The sequence below is a fragment of the Montipora foliosa genome, chromosome 9, assembly GCF_036669935.1.
Source record: "Montipora foliosa isolate CH-2021 chromosome 9, ASM3666993v2, whole genome shotgun sequence".
Taxonomy (NCBI): Eukaryota; Metazoa; Cnidaria; class Anthozoa; order Scleractinia; family Acroporidae; genus Montipora; species Montipora foliosa.
This window is the reverse complement of record NC_090877.1, coordinates 23,385,145-23,407,644: the sequence shown is the minus strand read 5'-3', so window position 1 is coordinate 23,407,644 and position 22,500 is coordinate 23,385,145. Positions and strand designations below refer to the sequence as shown.

The 22,500-nt window shown below is 37.2% G+C and overlaps 1 protein-coding gene across 2 annotated transcripts in view; it reads right to left on the bottom strand.

Moving 5' to 3' along the window:
• The window catches only part of LOC137969507 (NLR family CARD domain-containing protein 3-like), a 44,536-nt gene that overhangs the window by 19,235 nt on the left and 2,801 nt on the right, over positions 1 to 22,500 (bottom strand). The window contains exons 2-5 of one of the 2 annotated variants that reach the window (XM_068815792.1): positions 14,841 to 15,024; positions 6,621 to 6,749; positions 1,678 to 2,352; positions 880 to 1,068 (exon numbers count right to left, since the gene is read on the bottom strand). In XM_068815792.1, coding sequence (XP_068671893.1) covers positions 880 to 1,068; positions 1,678 to 2,302 — 814 coding nt within the window. In that variant the 5' untranslated portion in view covers positions 2,303 to 2,352; positions 6,621 to 6,749; positions 14,841 to 15,024. The remainder of the gene's footprint in view (positions 1 to 879; positions 1,069 to 1,677; positions 2,353 to 6,620; positions 6,750 to 14,840; positions 15,025 to 22,500) is intronic. The other variant, XM_068815791.1, reaches the window with a different exon arrangement.

Here is a 22,500-nt window from a genome sequence, read left to right as displayed (position 1 = left end):
ACGATGTCAAGCATTTCCATCGATCGTTCGCTCGTTACAGTTATAACGTTTGATTTTTACTTGATTAAATGGGGGAAACCGGATAAAGGAAATTTCACTTAGCTTGGTTTGAAATGAGAGCTAAGGATTTGTTGACGGATTACGGCAGCAATCCGAAGATAGAACCTTATTCCAAGAACACTCAAGCGAAGGTTGAATTTCTCAAACAGAAATACCGACTCTGTGATTGTAACTTTCATTGTCAAATTCACGTACATTGCTAAGTGGAAAATACACGCAATCTGCGTGTAATGGACATGACAATTTTACTCATGACAAATTACACGCAGCCTGCGTGTAATTTCAGGTGCGTGTAATAGTTCGTGTAAATTTTACGCGCGCGTAACGCGCGCGTAACTTGCGCGTAAATCCGCCATCTTGCACGCATTTTACGCGCGTGTAGGTGCTGCTATTCCTGTGGCCAGTACTGTAAGTGCCTTTATAGCTCAGTTGGTTAAAGCATCGCACCGGCATTGCAAGGTCACAGGTTCAAATCCCGTTGAAGTCCTGAATTTTTCAGGCTTCTCTACGCAATTGCAAAAATTGCTTTCATAACGGCAAAGATCATAGCTTCACTTGATTTCATATCCGCAGTTCATATATGATCCATTATTACATATATCACTTCATCAATAATAATACTAATAACAATAATATTGAGTACTACTACTACTAATAATAATAATAATAATAATAAGAGTAATAATAATAATTATTATTATTATTACTATTACTATCTCTACTACTACTATTATTATTATTGTTGTTGTTGTTAGTTACATACACTGTATTTAACATACAACTGCATTAAACAGCCAGATTTTACATGATGAAGTTTACCTTGGTTACAGTGCGGCCATTCTTGGAAAACAACAGGGTCATTGAGCATCTTTGCCACAACAGAGGCTGCCATGGTACTTGCAAAGGACATCCACTCACTTCTTGACAGTTGGGTTTGATTAACAAAACTTGCCACACCTTTTACTACCACCCACTCGACCTTTTCATCATAGGCTGCAGCAAAAACACCTGAAGTTAAGGATGATAGGAAGTTAACATCAGAGCTTCGCGTTTTTACGGAAGACTCTGTTGCTTCATATCTCCTAGTGAATCCTTGAAACAGCAGCTTCAATTTCACCAAACGAAATATACTTTCTGGCTTTGATTTTTTAAACGATAGTTGTAACAATTAATTTACACTTCACAACCATTCTATTCTCCTCACTTGTTACAACAACCAAGTTTTTTAGATTCAAATGTTCCTCACACAAAGTGACAATTTCTTCCATATTCTATCAACACAGTATTATGTATTCATTACCAGTACACAGTAAAATGAAATCTTCAACCTTGGAGATAATGCATTTCAATTTAAGCTGTCTCATTAATGCACTAAAATAATCTTGGCTACCAGTCAGATTCTTGTATGTATATGCTCCTTCCTCATGTGGAAAACGTTCAACAAAGACATTGCTTAGCTTAATATTTCCTTGGAAAGCTACCGGTAAGTTTCATTGACCAAACCTGATAGAGATAACACAATTTAATTAATAATTTTAGGATTTTTCTTGGATTTGTCTAAAATACAAATTAGTTAAGGGACACTTCATAATTCCCATTTTTTAATAAAACTCTTACCTTCCCCTTCTGTCTCAACAGCAATTGCTTCTGGATATTGTAAATGAAGATCAGCACATCCACACCTCACTGCCTGTGTTTGGCTCAAAATATCACCATCGCAGTGTACTTCAACCTCCAATTCATCTGGATTTTCCAAAGGAGGAACCCACCCACAGGGCGCATCTCTAACAAGATCACTCAGATGTCTACTTACAGGAGTTTTGAATCCAGCTGCTGTTGTCAACTTGGCAGATACAACTACATCTCCTAGTTTGACTTTATCTGAGCTTAAACCGCTGCAAGTTCCCACTGAAAACACAGCCTTTGGCCTCAAGACCCTAACTGCATCTTTTACAACTGTTGAAGATCCCCCTGGGACTACAGAACCTTTAGAACATCTCTTTAATGCAACCACTAGTTGCTTTTGATCACTAGCATTACCAATGTATCCAAAATATATCAGACCAACTTCCATGTTGTAGCTTTTGAAAGGTCGCTCCAGAAATGAGAAACAACTTAAGAACTCACAATCCTCCACTGTTAGTAGCAAAATATCAATCGGCAGATCAGCATTTATCCACGGTTTACTGACATTTGGAAGATCACTCAGTTTTGGTGACTTGACCCTGAGTTTTGGGGGCATGCCCTGACAGTCATCCTGGACAGGCAAACAAAGTTTCCTCTGCTTTCCAACTAAGATTTAAAAATGAAGCAAAAATTATTTATCATCTATTAGCTTCGATATTTGCTAAAAACAAATTTGAAGCAAAATAAGTGACAACACATTCCTGATTAGAATTAAAATCTAATATTCAAGTACATGGTTCAATTACATTCAACAACTTTCACTTGAATATTTTGCAAAGGCACTGTTGCATGCTGGCCTAGTTGTGCAACAAAATTAATTGTCGTGCTCCGTGTGCATGCTCTTATGTTTTAAATGAACGATTACAAGAGAAGTAGGAAACTCTGACTGCTGGCTGAGAGTTCTGTCTTTAGCAGAAATCAAGTGTTGTGATTAAAATTGATTTTACGTGGGTTTTGGGTTCTCAAATAGCCCAGTTTATAATTATGATTGCTTTAAAGTGTTACTGTGACGAAATTCGCGTCTTTCCTATCCAAACCATTTAAAGTCTGTATGAGAAGAAGAATGTTGTTTACTATTTTCTGATATCTTTTTGTGCTCCAGAGATATTCAAGTTTTTTAAATATGCAAATTAGCCAAGTGATGTCATAATATCAACTGAATTTTGATCGAATATGATGAAAAAGGTATCTCAGCCAATTTTGTATCGGAAAGGCTTGATTCTTTGCAGTAAAATTGTAGTGGATGTGCTCCACCATATGTGCATACCAGTTTTGTTACCATGGCAACCTACTGGGTTCCAGACCTCCCTGATATTAAAGCTTTTGCTAGCCCCCTTTGGCGTTCTATTTTAATATTTGCCAATGGTGCCTCATCTGTGTGATCCGGCAAGCATATAAATATGTTAGATTGAGTTTGTGGCCTTATTAAGTTAAAAAAGTTGTACTTATAGGTGTTACTGTTACTGCCAATGTTAATGAACTTACTGCTATGATAGGAGCGTGTAACACGCGCACGGCGTACAATGTACTCTGCGATACGGACCACAATTTTACTGTTCACTATTTTGTACATGGTAGTAAGTCACACAATTTTGCATCTCAGTTCTAATGAATGCCAGTTCAAATCGTTCAGGAGGTTTGTGACTGTACTGGGTTCCCGCAAAAAAATATTAAAAATATTTTTTGTAACATTTTGCCAATGACACTGGAGTATGTTCATTATGTATGAATCGTGTTAACTGTAGAAGTTTCTAGGTGTGCTTGCGGGTATGTTGAACCCTTAAGGGCTATGCGGCTATTTAAGATTTTATAAGTTACTGTATGCAAAAAGTCACTCAAAGGCATCTCTTTTAACTTTGCTTTGTCTTTTCACTGTTGTATTTTCTTTATGGTGATGACGTAAACGCTCGCTGTATTCTGTATCAATAAACGAGATGTCCTCCCCTGATGCTGTGCTTGTGTTTATTGGGATTAGTTACAAAATATTTTATAATTGTTTCAGGGTGATTAGAGTATAAAAGAGATTTCTCGCTTCTTTGGGGTGTTGTTTGAATAAGGTAGGCAGGAAAAAGAGTTACCCTAGTAGGTGGCCTGTCCCTTTTTTCCACATTTCCCTTCCCTTTCAGTACTTCATACTCTTCCATTTATACCTCCCCATCTGCTTTCCTTAATACCCCCTTTACTTAACAAGTGCCCTCACTACATGAACATTTATGCAGTGCAAATCAAAAGACACCATATTCAGGCTTTTAAGTCACAGAGAATACAATGTTGTAAAATAGTAGGTGCCTTTCTCGATTAGGACACGCAAGTTTCTTTTACTCATACTCTTCAAATGCTTCAGATGATTACGAAGGGTGGTTTGAAACATACCACCCAGTTAAAAAAATATTTGATAGTTTTCATTGGCACACCATAAAAATTAATAATAACTTCAAAGCCATACAATGAAAGAGATCAAGCACATAAAATGTTGTAGAAGACCAATGCATAAACCACCTCAGCAAGTCTGAGGTACATTGGGTCGATTATTAAAACATATTTTAGACAATGTTTAACAAAACCGCGTTCTAAGCCATTTTCAATATTGCCAACAATCATATCGAAGTATTGTGTGCTGCTGATGGTAACAAGAAGGTTTGCATTCCAGGCTAGAGAGCAATTTATTTACTTAAAATATACCCCTCATAAACAGATTTGGAGGTCCACTGATTGTCTTAAACCGCGGCCTAAGTTAGACTTTGTTTTGTTATTTGTCAGAGCATGTCACACAACTTTATAGAGTTTTGCACAGAGATGTCATGTTGGTGTACCACCTTGGTCCACTATTATGGGGAAGCCCTTAGACAGCAATGACCAGAACCACATTGCTGACCAGTGGTTTCGTTAAAACAATGGTTTGCTGGGGGTGCTCAGTCTCACAATTGCTGCTGAGGCTCAGAAAACCTGGGGTCAATTTAATAAAACTTTTACACGTGTAATTTACAAGTGTATAGCCATTGTTTTAGAATCTGAGAACAATAGCGACACTTGTAAATTACACGTGTAAAAGTTTAATTAAATTGACCCCTGGTTGTGATCATTGTTATTTAAGGTTTTCCCTATTATGGTGGCCAGAAATCAGGGATACCGTAAAAACACCAGCGTATAAGCTGCACTTTCTTTCCCTAAATAGCTCTAAATTGGAGGTGTGGCTTACACTGTATCCCCGAAAACACCTAGAGAAAGGTATAGCAAATTCTACAATAACGCTCTCCAAAGACACAACCGAAATCCCACATTCTTAAACAGTGGCTTGTCTTTCCAGAAGTCAGTGTGCAAAGAAAGTCATGTCCACTAGCCTGGGGCTGGTGGATTTTGCAATCAGGCCAGTGGATTCTGACTGTTGCTAGTCCGACAGGCAAGTGAAGTGTTCTTTGGAAATTCAAGTTTTCGCAAAAATGACGAACAGCACGCCTCAACCGACAGTTGGTCGGCAGTTGGTTGAAAGTTGGCTGACTGCATGTCAGTCGAAAGTGGACCGACAGTCGGTCAACAGTCAACCAACTGTCGGTGGACGTGAGCTGTTCTTCACTTTTATCAAATTTTAATTCCCAAAGAACACTTCACTTGTCCGTTACTCACACCACATTTGTTATTACAGTAAAAATAGAATGTGGACCACCACAGGTGATACACTTGAGAATGTGCTCACACATTTTGCTTCTCAAACTAACTTGTAATGACACCTTTGATTCCATCTACGGCTTTTATACTCTCCCGTCAATCAAATTAACAACACACATGATTGGTTGCATTGTGTTGTTGTTCATTGGTCAAAATATTCAACCATTAATACATTAATCAATAACTAACATTTGCATATGAATACTTTCCCAATACAATAAGCAATTTTTCATTGGAATCACCATAAATTATATAGAGTTACTTATAATAACTTGATCCAGAGTTACGTGTACCATACTATTTTTACGTTCCTGGTGTATCCTTCTTTTAGCAGCGCGCATGCAATCAATTATCATGTAAACAAGTTCATAAAGAATACATAATTCAGAAATAATAGGTTTCATTTATTTGTTTCACTACGTCAGTAAAAAATTTCACCTTGTTCAAGAGTACAACTACAATTTTCTGTAAGTGATAAATGATCCGTCTGTTGGCTTGATCCAAAATGAATAGCATGTCTTGCAATTGGAGAAAATTATTTAAGGAACTCATTTTTAGGAACTTTCAGTAAGATGCAGTGCAGTGATACTCCTCAATGTAGTAATCTTGTTATGCTTAAAGTGCCACTATGGTCAAATTTTTACCTCTTGATTTTTAGATGTATCACAAATAATTCTATGAAAGAATGAAAATGCTGTTTTACCGTTTGCAAACACCTGCATTAGTTCCAGAGATATTTAAGTTTGAAAAATGTGTAAAATATGCAAATGAGATGACTGATGATGTCATACACTAAACCCAATAATTATTATTACATCAAGTATATAAATAGAGCTATCTTTGCCAATTTGCAGCGCAGACCGTTGAAACTTGGTAGGCTAATAGTTCTACAGAAAACACACCTACGGCTATAAAACATTGTGTTCCCATGGAAACCCACTCTTTTCCAGTCCCCACCCACTCAACTTCAATATGTAAGTGATTTTCAGCTTGAAAAACGTTAAACAAGGCCACAAACTCAAGCTAACATATTTATATCAATATGCTTGTTGGATCATGTAGATAAGGCATTATTTGCAAATATGAAAATAGAACGCCAAAGGTGGCCAGAAATGCCTTTAATATTGGAGAGGTCTAGAACCCAGTATGTTGCCATGGTAACAAGACTGTTAAGCTCAAATTGTGGAGCACATTTAGTAGAATCTTACCTCAACAAATCAAACATTTCTGATGAAAATTGGCTGAGATATCCTTTTTCATCATATTTGATCAAAATTTGGCTGAGTGTATGACGTCATCACGTGGCTAATTTGCATATTAAAAAAACTTGAATATCTCTGGAACAAAAAGAGATATTTGAAAATAGTAAAGGGCATTTTTCTTCTCATGCAGGCTACTTATTTATGTCTTAAAATGGCTTTGATAGAAAAGATGCAATTTTCGTCATAGTGGCACTTTAATTGTTGCAACTCACCAGGGTGGTTGCAAGGACAGTGTGCATGTAAATCTGAGATTTATTTAAGCAAACAAATGTTAATATGCTGTAAAAACCATTATTATTATTATTATTATTATTATTATTATGTGCAACAGTTATTACATGTACATTGTGTTTTAGGCATTGTCTGAGACTAGCACTAAACTTTTTTTGGAGTGACTAAATAGATTAAATATTATATAGATACTGATGAAATACTAAGATTTCCCTTTTTTCTAACAAATCATAACTGTACCTTCAGTGTGCACAGTGAAGATATTTTTATCTTCCACATGTGAGGAAAAAGGTGTTGTCAAGGTAAATAACACAATCAGCTAATCAAAAGCCAACCTACTCTTCCTGGTACTTTTGTGCTGTACATGTAACATGTTTTTATGACTTAATTTGACATTATCAAGCTTTCTTTTCATTCCTTTCATGAAGAGTTTCATGTTACACAGTAGTTTTAGCAGTTGAAGACGGTCCACTCTTTCGCATTTCAAAAATGAATAAAACATATTGTTTTTAATCTGGACATTTCACCATGATCAGTACCTACATAATTAACAGAAATTGACTGTTAGATTGAAAAGTTCTCTTTCCAAATTTAAGAAACATATACAGACTATTTTCCCAATCCCATAATGCAATACATTTTAGGGGGTTCTTTACATAAAAACTAGTTTACCTATAAATGGTAGAAATGCTGCCAAGGGGAAGGGAGATGTTCGATTACGCTTGCGGTAATTTTAATTAACGACAGTTTGTGCTTTGAATTGAGGGAGGTTTTCATATGTGGACCCCCAATTGGACCACCTTCTGGACCCCACTCGAGAGAGAAAAGAAAACAATAGATGGTTTTCACAGTGACGTCATCAAATTCAAAAATCAAAATTGCAAGGCCTTCTGAATGTTAAGCTGAAGGAGGTTGAAGATGACCTACACAGAAATAAATCTTTTTGCTTGAGCTTCCAGTTCCATGACGTCTTTCATTTCGAAAACACAGCATTTTGAATTTCCAAATTGTCACCTTTGTGTGAAACCCCGATATACATGTAAAGCTATTTGGTTGAAAAAATGTCCATCCCTATGAATCTAAGCAGTTTGAGCCTTTTAGGTACATTAGAGATGTGTTCATACATTGTACACATGTATTTTATCTGATGAGCGAAAAATAAGGGTTATCATGATTGCAAAGTGAACTCCAGACATTTTCTGTTGGCTACAGGCTGCCACATTGCTGGACCAGACAGGGACTCCATACAAAACTCTACAAAGTTGCGTGAAATGCTTCGACAAATAACTCAGAAACGATGTACCATTCAGTCCTGAGAACTGGAGAGTTACGTGGTTGAAAGATTTGTTTCCTACAGCATTTAAAGTTCTTGGCCTTTTTCACTGAACAATTTCGAATTTATTTTTTTTGTTGTGTGACAGTGAAACTCTCTATAGTTTGAGGATACAAGGAGCAAAATGAAAAACAGAGCAGGCTCTGATGATGATACCACGCATCTTAATTCCTCCATTTGCACATTCCTTGCATGTCTGACCAAAATCCCTTGAGTTTTGAAGAGAAAAGTGTTCTTCTCCTGATTACAGAGCTGCCTCAGCCACTACCTCACTCACTGCCGCAGCAACAATACAAATTATTTACTCTTGGGAGTGTATCACACTTCAGTGAAATGGATATCCATTGTTTTAATGCAGATAACACCCAACATAAACTGTAGATTTCTGTGCAGCCTCCTATGGAGGCCCATTCTGGTCAAAATTGTATTAAAACGAAAGGCTGAACTTATTTCTTTTTATAGTTGACCATAACAACTTATTTACTTATGGTGCAATATTCGAACCACCCTGCTAGCTGAACCTTTCTTTTGCTTGCTTGATTTTGGCGTTCTCGAGAAAGACTCTGCATGAATCGAGTATTAAAGATCTTTATTGAGTATGTGCTGCATGCTGCCACGATACTGTCTTGAACCCAACCCTAATATGCCAGATCTTGCCACCATCTTGGCTTTCAAGATACAGTGGGCTCACTTATAACCATCAGTTTTATCACTGAATGGATGCTCACAATCTCGAAAAAACAGTTGGATGAGAGAAAACACGACGGACTAGTCCACAAGTTCAGGCTGCAGCGGCTTCAAAGAGTTGACGTGATTCAGTCAGAGCCTCCTTTTCTCCTCGTCAGTAAAGAAAACGACAAAAGGAGGCTCTGCTCGCCCGGGCGTACATGTGTTTGAACATGTACAAACAACTCTAGTTTTACTGAGGATTAATTTTGGGACTGAATTACTTTTTTGCATTTCAATCAATCTTTGCATGTGAATTTGTTCTAGCCTCAGAAGTCAATATTTGCAAATCAATCTATTTTGAAATGTGATTTCTTTAGAATCAATAAATTCTTGTTAACAAGAAATATAGTTTTTATTTAGGAATTTTTTTAGTAAAATATATATTTTGAAATGACAATTTATTTTAACCAGAGTGAATTTATTTTGATAAGAATTATTTTTAGTTCCATGATGTATTGAGCAGCGCCAGTTTCCTTGGCCCCGTGATTTTTCCCACCACGTTTCAAAGATGGAGTCAATGGAGGATTCTCTTTGTAATTGAATCACGATTGCCGATGTATCAAGAAACACCATTGGGCAAATCGACAGAATAGCAAAACTTGTCCATGTACATGTAAACACGTCTTCTTCTATTTCAACAGCAGGGAGTAGTGTTCAATCCCCTTCAAGCGCAAATTCTCTTCCAAGCAGGAGTGTTCTCAGTCGACCACCACTGCCTCAGGTCATCAATTCAAGAGATTGAAATGCGTTGAGTGAGCTAGCTGAGAAGATTTCCGACTCTCAGCTCTTGTAGTAATGGACCTTCCCTGGCCGCATCTTGCAGCAGTGGTAGAAGAAGCGGACACGTTGGCCGTCCTAGTCGATTTTGTGTTATCAAGGACATAATTATTGTGGGAGCACAAGACGAAAAAACGCCACTGGGATGTTGGGATAAGTTGACACTAGAGAGCAAACCGCATAATCACGGAATTCGCATTCAATAAACGGTGGAAGAAAAATACTATGTATAATAAGTTAAAGAAGAACGGTGGTGGAATGCTGGTAAAGCCAACCTTAGCCTCTGGGGTGAAAATTGATGGCAACATCCTGCTGACTCAGATCTACCGCTTCAGCAGGTGCTGTTTATGTACGACTGTTGGCCGACGATCTTGACGGCGTTGATGATTCTGTACTAGAAACCAGTGCATTTCAGATTGATATTACTGTCAGTAATGCAGGAAACGTGGAGGAAACAGTTATTGTCGTTATTATTCGTCAGTTGATGCAGTGATTATTGAAGTTGATCGTGGTACAGAAGTCAGGGACAAAAAAATCAGTGATGTTGCACAAGAAATTGTAAAAGAATGTGAACACTGCCAAAATACATCAGAAATCCTCAAGTGTGCTCAAGAAAAATCCTTACTGGCAGGCAATTAGACATAACAGATCCAGACAGTGAGATCTCTGGAGAAACTAACTTTATATTGGTTGATAGAGAAAACTTGCTTGATACTGGTTTGGATGAGATATCAGCCTTGGTGAACTGCCATTTACCTATTGAGGTTAATTTTGCCGGAGAGTCAGCTCATTACTTATACGGAGGTTCTTGAAAGGAATTTTTTCGCCTCATGCTAATTGAAATTAAAGAAAAATACTTTGATGGAGGTCTCTGTGAAAATTTGGCTGAGACGTAGATGGCAGTTGTTGTTCTCATGGGTCTCAGTGTCCTTCAAAATGCCAAAATACCACAGTTTATCCAGGAAGACGTAATTGCTCAATATTGTTCAAGGAGTGGCATCATCACTATGTATTCAAAATCTCCAGAAAGGTTTGAGCAAAGTGGGTATTCTTCAGCTGATTGTGAGCCTACCTCCATTTCTCTATTTGTTCAGACCATCAGTTGCAAGTGGTCTCAATGTCAAGAAGCTGATGCATTTGTTAACTTCTGTCTGATAAGGAAGGATCAAATTCCTGCAGGAACCAGAGGCATGTTTACAATGCATTTCTAAGGTACATTAGGGAAGTCTATGCTGGACGGAGCGTTGCTGGTTCAACAACAATCATTACTCTAGGCCACATCTTACAGTTTGCTTGTGGCACTGATGAGGAGCCAGTCCTTGGCTTTAACAGGTCTCGTGAGATTCACTTTGTTAAATTTCTAGCGGGCTTTGTACTGACAGCAAACACACATGTAAATGTCCTCAACCTGACGTACCCAAATGCGACCGATAGCCTGTAATCCTGCAGATGATGTCCTTTTCAACATTTATGACAATGCCTTTAGTAGTTCATATTTTGGATTAGTCTGAACTTTTGAACTTTTCTATTTCTGAAAGGTAATTTCTATTTTTAAAGGTAGAGCATTCATGATTTATGCCTGTGGTGGGGGAAGAAGGAGCTAGCAAAATTTATGGTAAATCAGTAAAAGTGCTCTGTTTACGTAGTTACAAGTACTAAAACAAGGAATGACCTCTGCTTTGAACCAATCAAAACCTTGTTGCTGAGCAAGTTGAAAATTTTCATTGTGCACTCTGAACCAATCAAAACATTGTGGGAAGAATAACTTATTTATAACCTTCTCTTTATTATTTCCTGCTCTAATTAAGACAGGTACAGGTCTTCCGGGACCCTCCCTTCCATTATGTTGCACACATTGAGTAGAATATGATACGGCTGTTTTGTTGGTAAGAACAGTTTCTTTCAAGACAATATATGAATGTGGACACTGAATATTTCTTGACAGCTGAGTTAAGCTCTCAATTACACAGTTATTGGCATGCGCTGGATGGGATACATGTACGTACTCTGCCATAAGAGTCAAAGTTGCGTACGCTTCCTCCAATCACCAAAATGTTTGCTCAATCAACTCTTCTGTCCATGCGGTCTCTTGTGCAGAAAGGAAAACACTTAAAACTATTCCTTTTAAGTTCTACATAAAAAGCTGACAGACTCTCTGGTTTCTCTCCCAGTAAACATGTCGCCGCGGCATATCAGTTTCCCAACAAAACATTAAGTTGGTTTCAAAAAATTAGGATGAAACTATGGAGGGGATATCACAAAAAGATGGAAGAAATCTCACTAGCGTGATTCAATTACGAAGAGAATCCTCTACTGACTCCATCATGAACGTGGCTGGAAAAATCACGGGGCCAAGGAAACTGGTGCAGAGCAATGCATCATGGAACTGAAAATAAATTCTTATCAAAATAAATTCACACTGGTTAAAAGATATTGTCATTTAAAAAATATATATTTTACTGGAAAAAATTCATAAATAAAAACTACATTTTACGTTAACAAGAAATTATTGATTTAAAAAAAATCACATTTCAAAATAAGTTGATTCGCAAATATTGACTTTTGCGGTTAAAATAAACTCGTATGCAAAAATTGATTGAAATGCAAAAAAAAATTCAGTCCCAAATTTAATCTTCAGCAAACACAAAATTGTATAAGTAAATAAGTTGCTATGGTCAACCAAAATGAAATAAGTAAAGCCTTTTGCTTTAAATACAATTTTGACCAAATCTGGCCTCCATACTGCCTCAGGTATAGCATAACAGAATAAGGTGACTAAAAATCTTAAATTGCAGAAAATCATGTGTAAGACAAGGAGGTGACAGAAAATCGAGTGTGAATTCTTGTAACACATGGACGATAAATCATAAAATTTACAATTTCACAATTGCGTTTAATCCTGGACATAAGTGAGTATAAAGACATCTCCTAATATACTTGAAATGTTTAAACTACAGAGAATCATAATGAGACATTTTTTTCAATCAAAACAGATTTCAGTATTTGATGTCACACATGTCAAGTGACAACTCGAAAATTCAAAATGCTGTATTTTCAAAACCAAAAACGTTACACAACTTGCAATTAACTTGTAAAAAGATATTTATTTCCACCAGACACCTTCAACCTCGCATAGATAAAAATCCAGAAGAACTCACGGGTTTGATTTTACAATTTGTTCGATGTCACTGTGAAAATCATCTATAATTTCTAGGTTAGTTTTAGAATTTAAACAAGTTGAACGAAATTTAAACCACAAGCACACTTTTGCTATTATAAAAATCAGGCACTTAAATAAGGGGGTTAATTAACTTGAGGCATTTTTGCTCAGTCATTCCTTTACTTTTCAAATCCCTTGCTTCTAATCATTGAAATAATGTGGCAGCAGCTCTGGTTTTCAGTAATTCAAGATAATATTTCACAGCCAATGACAAGGCAAAAGCAATGCTATCATTATAGTTATTTACAATGTACATGCACAGATTTTCCTATTAGCTCAACTCGACCTCCATGTATTTCACTTTAATTTCAATTTGATTATTTGACTGCATGACCCTGGCATGTGCATGCAGCTGGTTTAAGTCTGGCAGCCGACTGCATCATCCTGGCGGCCCCTTCATGTAGGGGGATCTGGGAGCATGCTCCCGCAGAAAATTTTGAAATCTTGAAGCTCTGAAATGTGATTTCCAGCGTCCTGGGCGACAATTTGAGTACAAAGTTAAAGGAAGATTTCTTATCAACAGCGACACTGGGTGTGCAGTTACGCACATTTTTTTGATAATTTCTAGTGAAGACAGATTTGGAAAACAATTTCAAAAGGAAAATTGACGATTTAAACATTGTATGACGTTTCGGCAACTTCATGTCATCATTACTATCAATTTAAAGCTGCCGTGAACAGCAAACTTTTTTGGGCGTTTTTTCAAGCGCGAATTGAAATATTTTGGTTTGTCAAGACAAACGCAATACCGTATTTACTCGAATAAGCGCCACCCTCAATTAAGCGCCGCCCTCGAATAAGTGCCGCATCTGGGACAAAAAAGTTAATGTGTGCCGCCCTCGAATAAACGCTGCACCACCAATGCGGCGCTTATTCGAGGAATTTCGTATAACCAGGAAAAACACTATAATAATCGTTCTACAACCACAAAGGAGTTCGCTCTCACCGCTGATATTTTTGCTCTCGTTATTATGAAACTCTTGGTTTTTTTTCACCGTGTGAATTGTCTCATAATTCTAGAGTTACTATCAGTTTAGTATCAGTCCATAGGAAAATTAACAGATAGAAAGTGTACCGTTAAATAAAAATATAGTAAAAGTAAATTTGTCTGGTACAATGGTTAAATAAGCGCCGCCCTCTAATAAACGCCGCACTTGTGGCGTGAAAAATTAAATAAGCGCTGAGGCACTTATTTGAGTAAATATGGTAATTTTGTTCGGTCAACAAGAGAAATCAATTCAGTCGAACGATAAGAATATGTCATTTTAATCTGAGCGAACAAAAAAGGCTTAACCAATGAAACTAATAAAAGCATTTACTGTTTTGGTGGAAAACCTGTTTTTATGCAACGATTACTCAATAACAACCTGTTTTGCATAAGACGTCTGGATAATTATGTTTGCGGACGTAACTGAACGTAATTGAATTTACATAAAAAATGTGACGGTTGGTCTTGGTAAAAATGCTGTTCATTGTAGCTCGAAGATGGAAGTATCAAATCTGATAATTATTTTGAAATTGAGGTTTAAAAAAAGTACAGCCAAGTCCATCAAAAATGAATTTTACTTTAGGTTTGAAGGAATCCTTCAATTAATTTAATTTAGGGGGAAAAATAGCTGACTACTCTGAGCGAAGTACATGTAGGCGACGTTTTTGGTCAGCCGTCGGTTCTTTTTGAAACCCCTGTAAAATTAATAACATTGTTAACAAAAAACAAAAATGAACTGTCTCTAAGGAACAATAATATTCCACTTCAAGTTTGAGTTAAAAACCAAGATCTGCTAACCACTCCCACCACCTACATTGTAAACTACATCCCCAAAAGGACAAAAATTTTATTTTGATCAATAAAGTGTTTACTTGCACTAATATGTACCTTCCATGTTTTCCTAGTTTGAACTTTACACCATCACCATCATGTTTCCATTGCTTTGAAAGATTCTTTTAATGATCACCATCTTGTCAAGTCTTTTGATGATCATTATACTGTCAAAACAAACTTCATGTAATATATCTCAAAGCCACCATTCAAGGATCCATTACTTGCCTTGTCTGTGTCCCTAAATTTCAAGAGGTGAAAAAGTATTAATAATAGAACTTGGTACCTCGTGATTAGATCTAACTTTTTCACTAATCAATGATCTTCCACAATTATAATAATCAAACCAACCTTGCTGTTTAAATTTCAGATACTTTGTGCAAATTCTTTATGCATACAGTTCATACAGGATACAGGACATACATATACTGTAGTATGATTGTCTTGCAGTTGCCACAGGCTAGTGAAATTTCAGTTTTGGCTAGTAGATTTTGAGCTTTCAGTAGCCAATGGGGCAAGTAAATATTGTGAAGCAGTGGAGTTCTGGATGAAAACGAAAATGAAAATTTTTTGGTATGAATGGGGCAGAAGAAGAGAATAGATGCATGCTACCTACTCTATTAACAATACTAATCCTACCTACGACTCAGTAATTATACTATTCACAATTTTAACATTATTTACAACAAAGTGCTGACCTTATTGCAATCTAATCACTACTTAAAACATGGTATTAACACTGTTTACAATGCAATATTTGCGCGGTTTACAATACTAATACTAATATAAATTACGGGACGCATAAAATACAATAAAGTTACTTATACAGGCAAGACATGCAATGTAATTACTAACTACAGGAACTGACTTACTGACTAACTAAAGGTATCCAGAAATTTACTCAGCTGAGAAATTTGGCCCACTTTTTGTCAAAAGCAGAGGAATTGTTCGTCATGATAGCAATATATTTTTCTATGTTGATTTTATCATGTACAAGGGTGATGATATAGTTTCCATATGCGCATAACTCCATCGCAAATAATCGCAAGTACCTCCCAATAGCTTGATCGCAAACAGTTTGCGTAAATGGAAACATCTTTTATGTTCATCCCGACCAATCATCGATAATCGCAAACAATGCACGCCAAATATACCTGTAGTAAAGTTCTCAATCACGAAGAGCCAGTTTCTGCACAGAGTATAATGCGCCGATCAAATAGAAATTTCAACATCCCACCCCCCCCCCCCCCCCACCCTTCCCGGGCAAACCCTGGGCATTTGACTATCTTCTGTGCCCGGAGAGTGGGGAATTTGACCTTTGCCTGCGTGGGGTGGGGAAAATTGAACTGGAAGAGTCACGTTTGCTGCTGAAGTTGCTAAGAGCCATAAAACACGTTTGAACAAGATAGAAAAGTCTAAAGGAAGAGATAATAGCATTTGTGAGCAATTGGCTTACAAAAAAGGTCTTCAAAAGTTTGGAACAGACAGACAAATCCGACGTCAGGGTAGGGCATTTGAACACTATTTTGGTCCGAGGGGGTGGGAATTTGAACAATCCCATCTTCAAAAGTTCAAATGCCAGTGGTTTACCCGGGGAAGGGATGTTGAAATTTTGAGTTGATCGGTGTATAATTTGATACTGGTTATGCTGCAGCCGTTGCTGCTCCTCGAAAATGTATTGGACCCAGAATTGGTGAAGTCTCTTGACAATTCCTCTCTGCCTTCTTCTTTGCAACAACTCAAACAAAAGAAGAAGTTGAACAAGATGTAAAAACCTAATTTTGCTTTCATTTTGCTCCCTTTCCTTACGATGTCACAACATCAAGTTGCATAAAGCCATTATGCATTATGGAAAACAGAATCAAATACACAATCTCAAAAAGTGACAGTGTTTGTTATCAAGCCATAGAAACCTGTTTGTGGCGTTAATTAATCAATAATATTATAAAAATCACCCACATTGATTGACAACCTACTGTGTTGAAAATATCAAACACCTTCCAAATTACAGTTCCTGTATAAAGACAAATGTCTTATAACGACGTTATAATTATTAATTTTATACAATTGCACTAGCATTTCGGTTAATTGTTGCATTAAAATGGTGGAGAATGCCGTAAAACCTGTCAAGGACTGCTCATGAAAGCGAAGGGAGACAAGAAAGACCCACTACTGGCGATCCTTGATTGGCGCCATACACCAGGCCAATGGGTCACAAACACGTACGGTACGTTGTTACCAACAGCCGATAAACGTTATTAAATCGAGTTGGACCAGTTAGAAGTTTACTCCACTGTTCTCACTCAGTATTTGTCTATAAATTCACATGGTGGTATTTCGTCCTTTGGATCCTTCTGCTGGGAGTTCATTGTTTGTGTAAACCTTCATATTCTGCCTAGGCAAAATTTGTTGTGTTTGCAACTGTTACCTGCCAGTAATATGGGCCATCACTGATCTTTTGAAAAACAGATATGCAGTTATCCAAACCTGAATTCTCAGTTTGTCTTAGCTTTTCAGCTGCTTGTGTTAGATCTTTTACTTGAGAAAATCTTCTCTAAAATTCTTCTAGATCTTGTGATTTATACTGTCTTTGATTCCATCCTCTTCTCTTAGTCAATGATACCATTTGTTTTTTTGAAAGATTTTTTATTTATACCATTCAGACCTCTTGGAGAACATCTGTTGTTTCTTTTTTGGAACTAGAGAGTTTTCAATTTTATGATCCAAATATTTTCTCTTGATGGGAGTTCCCTTTGTGTGTAACTCTCTTTTGTATGACACACAATGTCACCACATCACCATAAATGATTGTCACTGAAAATGTTCAATAATGCTTATTTGCACTTAACAACTTTCACTTTTTGAATTGAGCTGAAAAATGCAACTTGTACAATGATCTGTGATCCACATTAAAAATCCAGCATTGTCCTTTATGTTGTCTTTGATTAACTTGTAAAAGAATAATTTGGTGCAAGCAGAGGTACAAGAGATTATTTCCCTCTTTTCCAAGTTAAAGGTAATGTGAATCTCAGCTTCATACATTTGAAGGCTACACTGTACTTAGAAAATCATTCACAGTAAGATGTTTACACGCATCAGCATTCAGTTTCTCTCGGTAAAAGGTACTTCCATGTTGTGCTATTGAATTTAGAGTCTGTGAATTCCAGTATCCACAAGGTTTGATGATGGAAAAACAAATACTGTAGAATGACACTGCACAACAGGATTTCAACACACCAGCATTGGTTCTAATCTCATTACTTAATGCATGACTTATAATTTCGTAATTGTGGTGGCATCATTATTTATCAGGGCAGGAGAACTGTGACAGGTTGTTCCTGTACACCGTTGAATTGGTGTACAATGCATGGAAATACTGTAATTGATTGGTTCATTGAATGTCTACAATCATGTTCCTTGGGGGCGTGGCATGCCAAACAAGTCTCTAGCAAGAGAATCACATAGTTTAAATCTGCCTTCTGGAGTATAATACATTCCTATAGTGCTACTTTGTATTGTTAGAAGAAATGAATAATACTTTTATTGCAGCAAAGTTTGCATACATGTAGCCTTAGCTAAAGGCATACAGTAATTATTGAGATCTGGTAAGGCACAAGCCCCTTGTATACTAACGGTGTACCTAGAACTGTACTGAAGTTGATAATTGGTGTTGAAACTGAGAATCACCATCTTGGGTAATTATGTTAAAGGGGCTATTTTAGTCAAAATTCAAAATACAAGAAGACATCTTTGCATCAATGAAGACCAAAAAATACTGCAGTAGTTTTGTTGCCAATGGTCACTGAAGTGCACTGAAGCCATTCATTGTTGCTTACATCCAAAGATGGAGGGGATGGAAATGGATTGAAACTTGAAAAAAATTGGCCAGTTTTTCAAGTTTGGAGACATTGTACTCTGAAAGTCAGCAAAAGTTAAATAAGAGCAGCTCCTTGTGCCATATTTCATTTCACATCATCTCAGTGAGTTGTCAGGAATATGTTATACATGTATGTGTGAGCTAGAGTACTTATTTAGATTTTGACTGAGTTTTGACCTAAAAACAGTAAAATTTTTAATTTAGCATGACAGTACCCCTTTAACATAAGATAAATTTGCCTCAGTAGTCTAGACAAACCAGAATACAGTTTCTTTCCAAAGTTCATGATATTCATCAAGTTGAGAGAGGAACTGGAAGTAATGCAATTCCTGTGTTTGTAGATCAGGGAAGTAAACAACATGCTAACACATTGGGTACCTGCATTTGAACTACACAATATCACATTGTCTTGACTATGAGGTGCCTTAATCGTTTTCCTGGGATCAATAACAGGACCAGCGTTTGTTTCTATATCCCTGGCAGGGTTTTAGCCAGGATCCTGTTAGTGGCCGTCCAGTAATGCACATGGGGCCCCATCCCGCTAGGGGGGTCTGGGGGCATGCCCTCCCAGAAAATTTTGAAAATTTGAAGTGTCTTAATCCCTGGCAAAACTATCGAACAAAATTGGATTCCACATGCAACATTGTTGGATGTAAATGTTGAGGTAGTGACAAAACACTATCCAAAATTGCTTGACGAAACATTCGTCAAGTTGGCGCTAAATTTATAAATATGGCGCTAGCACTGAAACGAAAACTGCACGTAGTGTTTGTGTTACTGGAGCTGTTTAAGGACGGAAATGATGGATTCTAACAAGGAAAACCAAAAAATGGTTACGAGAACTTGTAGAAAAGGGTATGTTCACTGCAAGATACATCCGCGTGTAGGAGATGATCAGAATGAGCTCGGATCAATTTGCAGAACTTGTAAACACTATTGAACCAGAAATCTCCAAACAAAGCGATAGTGATTAAGTTGACTAAAAGTGTCCCAAAGACATGGCTTTGCTTCATACTCACTGATCAAGGTTTCTAGCTGTTACAAGTTCCTTGTCCACCTTCTTTGTTGCAAATAATGCTAGAAGCCTAAGCTTGAAAATAAGATAGCCATTGGCTAGATGCGTGAACGTGACTCGATTCAGGACACAACTTTGTTAGAAGAGTGGCAAAACACTGCAACATTGTTGCATTGAGCAGAATTGTTGGTCGCAATGTTTGATCAAAAGCAAACTGCATCCAACACTAGATCAACAAAAAATGTTGGACGAACATCATCCAACATGGGTGGCCAAACGGTCGAACAATGTTGGATCAAGCAAAGTTGGAGCGTTCCATCCAACTTTTTTCGATAGTTTGGCCAGGGATTTAGGTGCACTTTCCACGATTTTCAGTCGATAAACTCATTGATCGGACTTGAATGTTAAATGCGTCACTCATTTTCTTTGCCAAAAACCTAAATTGGATTGAAACTGTACTTGCTTTTGCCCACTAAACACATCATTTAACACTTCCATGCCATGTTGATCTTGGCGTCCATCTTAGGGGAAGTTGGAGACTGGGAACAAGCAAATATCTGCAGGGTGGGACTGGTTAGCGGTTACATGCCGTTCCTTTTGGTGAAATCAGTTCGGTAACACATGTTATGCTCTACACGGACAAAAACGGAAAAATAGTGCCCAATATTCACCTATGAAGTAACAAATAACTAAAGGAAACTAATTAAAAGTAGAAATAAGGTGATGGTGAGATGGTGTGTAAAGCGTTTCCAGAATCACTAGAATCAAGTAATTTTGATCGAACTATTATGAAATCACTGACTGCAAATCAACAAGATCTACGCTTTATTCATTTTCTCCTGAAAAGTGGCCGTCCACAGAATGGCCAGACGGCCACCTGGCTAAAACCCTGATCCCTGGATAGGTTGAACTGGTTATGATTCAATCTGTAATTGAACTCTTTGTACACCCGGGTAAATCCAATTGACATAAATCATGTTGTTTGGTTTGATTTTTGTAGGGAGATCATGATAATGAAGTTTATGAACTTTTACCCAACACTTTCTAAACAAAATAAACACTTACAATTGCTTGCATGATTTCGATAACATTCTAAGCCACTAAATGCACTCCTTTTGTTAAAGAAATGTATTGCAGACGACTTCACCACATTAATTTTTTCTTAATATATTTTTGGACAAGTCTTATTTTCCTGCCGTTTGACAGGGATTCTGCTTAGTTCACGATCACACCTAGCAGCACTTATGCGCTGAAATAAACAAACACTCGTGGTTGAAATAAACAAACTTTGCATAGCGAGATCTGCAGTCATCATGATTTTGTTTTTTATTACCACAATGAGCAATTGGATAATTATACCTGTACAGCATTTTACAAAAATGAACGGTCACTGAATGTATTCATGATAAGTGTCCGAACATGTATTGATGTATACGGGTGATAGAAAAAAATTACATTGGACACTGTATTACAGCAATTTGGAGAAATGAAGTACTGTACCATTGTGAAATACAAAAGAAAAAAGGGTCCGCAATGCGTACTTGTGTGGGATTTCAGTCAAATAAACGTTGATGATTAGCATTACAGTAAATGTAATACATTTTGTCAAGTTATCGTGATAAATGTCGAGTAAAGATCCTGTAGAATCCCCAAGCTGCAGACAAGAAAACGGTTAGGGGAGAAACATGTTTGGACCTCTACTTCCGTGGAAATTAGGGGTGCAAACAATTTGTCCGAATAAACAGGTTGGGATGACCGGTGAATAATGGTAACAGTTTTTCCTCAATCAACAAACCACCCCAACAAGATGGTGCTTACCATTTGCAATTGTTTTGAGCTGATGAGAGACTGGAAACTGGAAAATTTAGCAAGTGGTAAGGAAATTTCCACTGTTCCGTTCGATGGGAAATGCCATTTATTGTGGTTTGTGTATTTCATAGTCAGCAGACAATGCTGGACGTGGACGTTATTGCAGGGGAAGGAGGGGGCAGTGATTGACAGAATTAAGAGTTACTGATTAGAAGTAAACATTTCGCAGGTTAGATCTTGTAACGCATTACAATTGGGTGCATTTGAGCATACGAGTTTCTCAGCAACCAATTCTTTCGCAATTTACTGCCAAAATGTGTTAGTCAACACGCTTCAGGCGGCATGTAAAACACACAGGTCACAGCTCATTGTTTTACAAATGCAGAAAGTATCGTAAACATTCATAAATGCTAACCTTAGGCCTACTTAGGCCTTTAAAAGGGTTAGCTTTTATGAATGTTTAGGATACTTTCAGTATAAAGGTTTTGCACGGCAGCTATGTTGCATGGCAGAAACAACAAAAATGTTTTGCATAAGAAAGAACATTTGTTCCCATAGGAAAAAGAATCTATTGTTCCTGCTATGCAACATGGCTACCCTGCAAAACCTCTATTGGTAAAACAATGACCTGTCACCTGTGTTTTGTACCTGCCGCGCCTCAGGCATGAACACACTACTTCAGAGACTCATAAAATACTTGCGTTTGACAAAGAGGTAAATGCGGTCTACTTTTCTTCATCAGCGGAGATATTGGAATCAGTCGCTAGTAGCTGAGGAGAATTTCTGGCCATGATAGAATTCCCATTTCCATCATAAAACAGTCAATTCATATTATAGCCGATCCTTTAGCTCATATAATCAATTTATCTATCTCTCATGGCATTGTTCCCGACCAAATGAAAATTGCTCGCGTGACACCACTCTTTAAAGCTGGTGATCGATCACTCTTTTCGAACTATAGACCGACCTCGATTCTCCCTAGCTTTTCTAAGTTTCTTGAAAAGGTTGTTTATAAC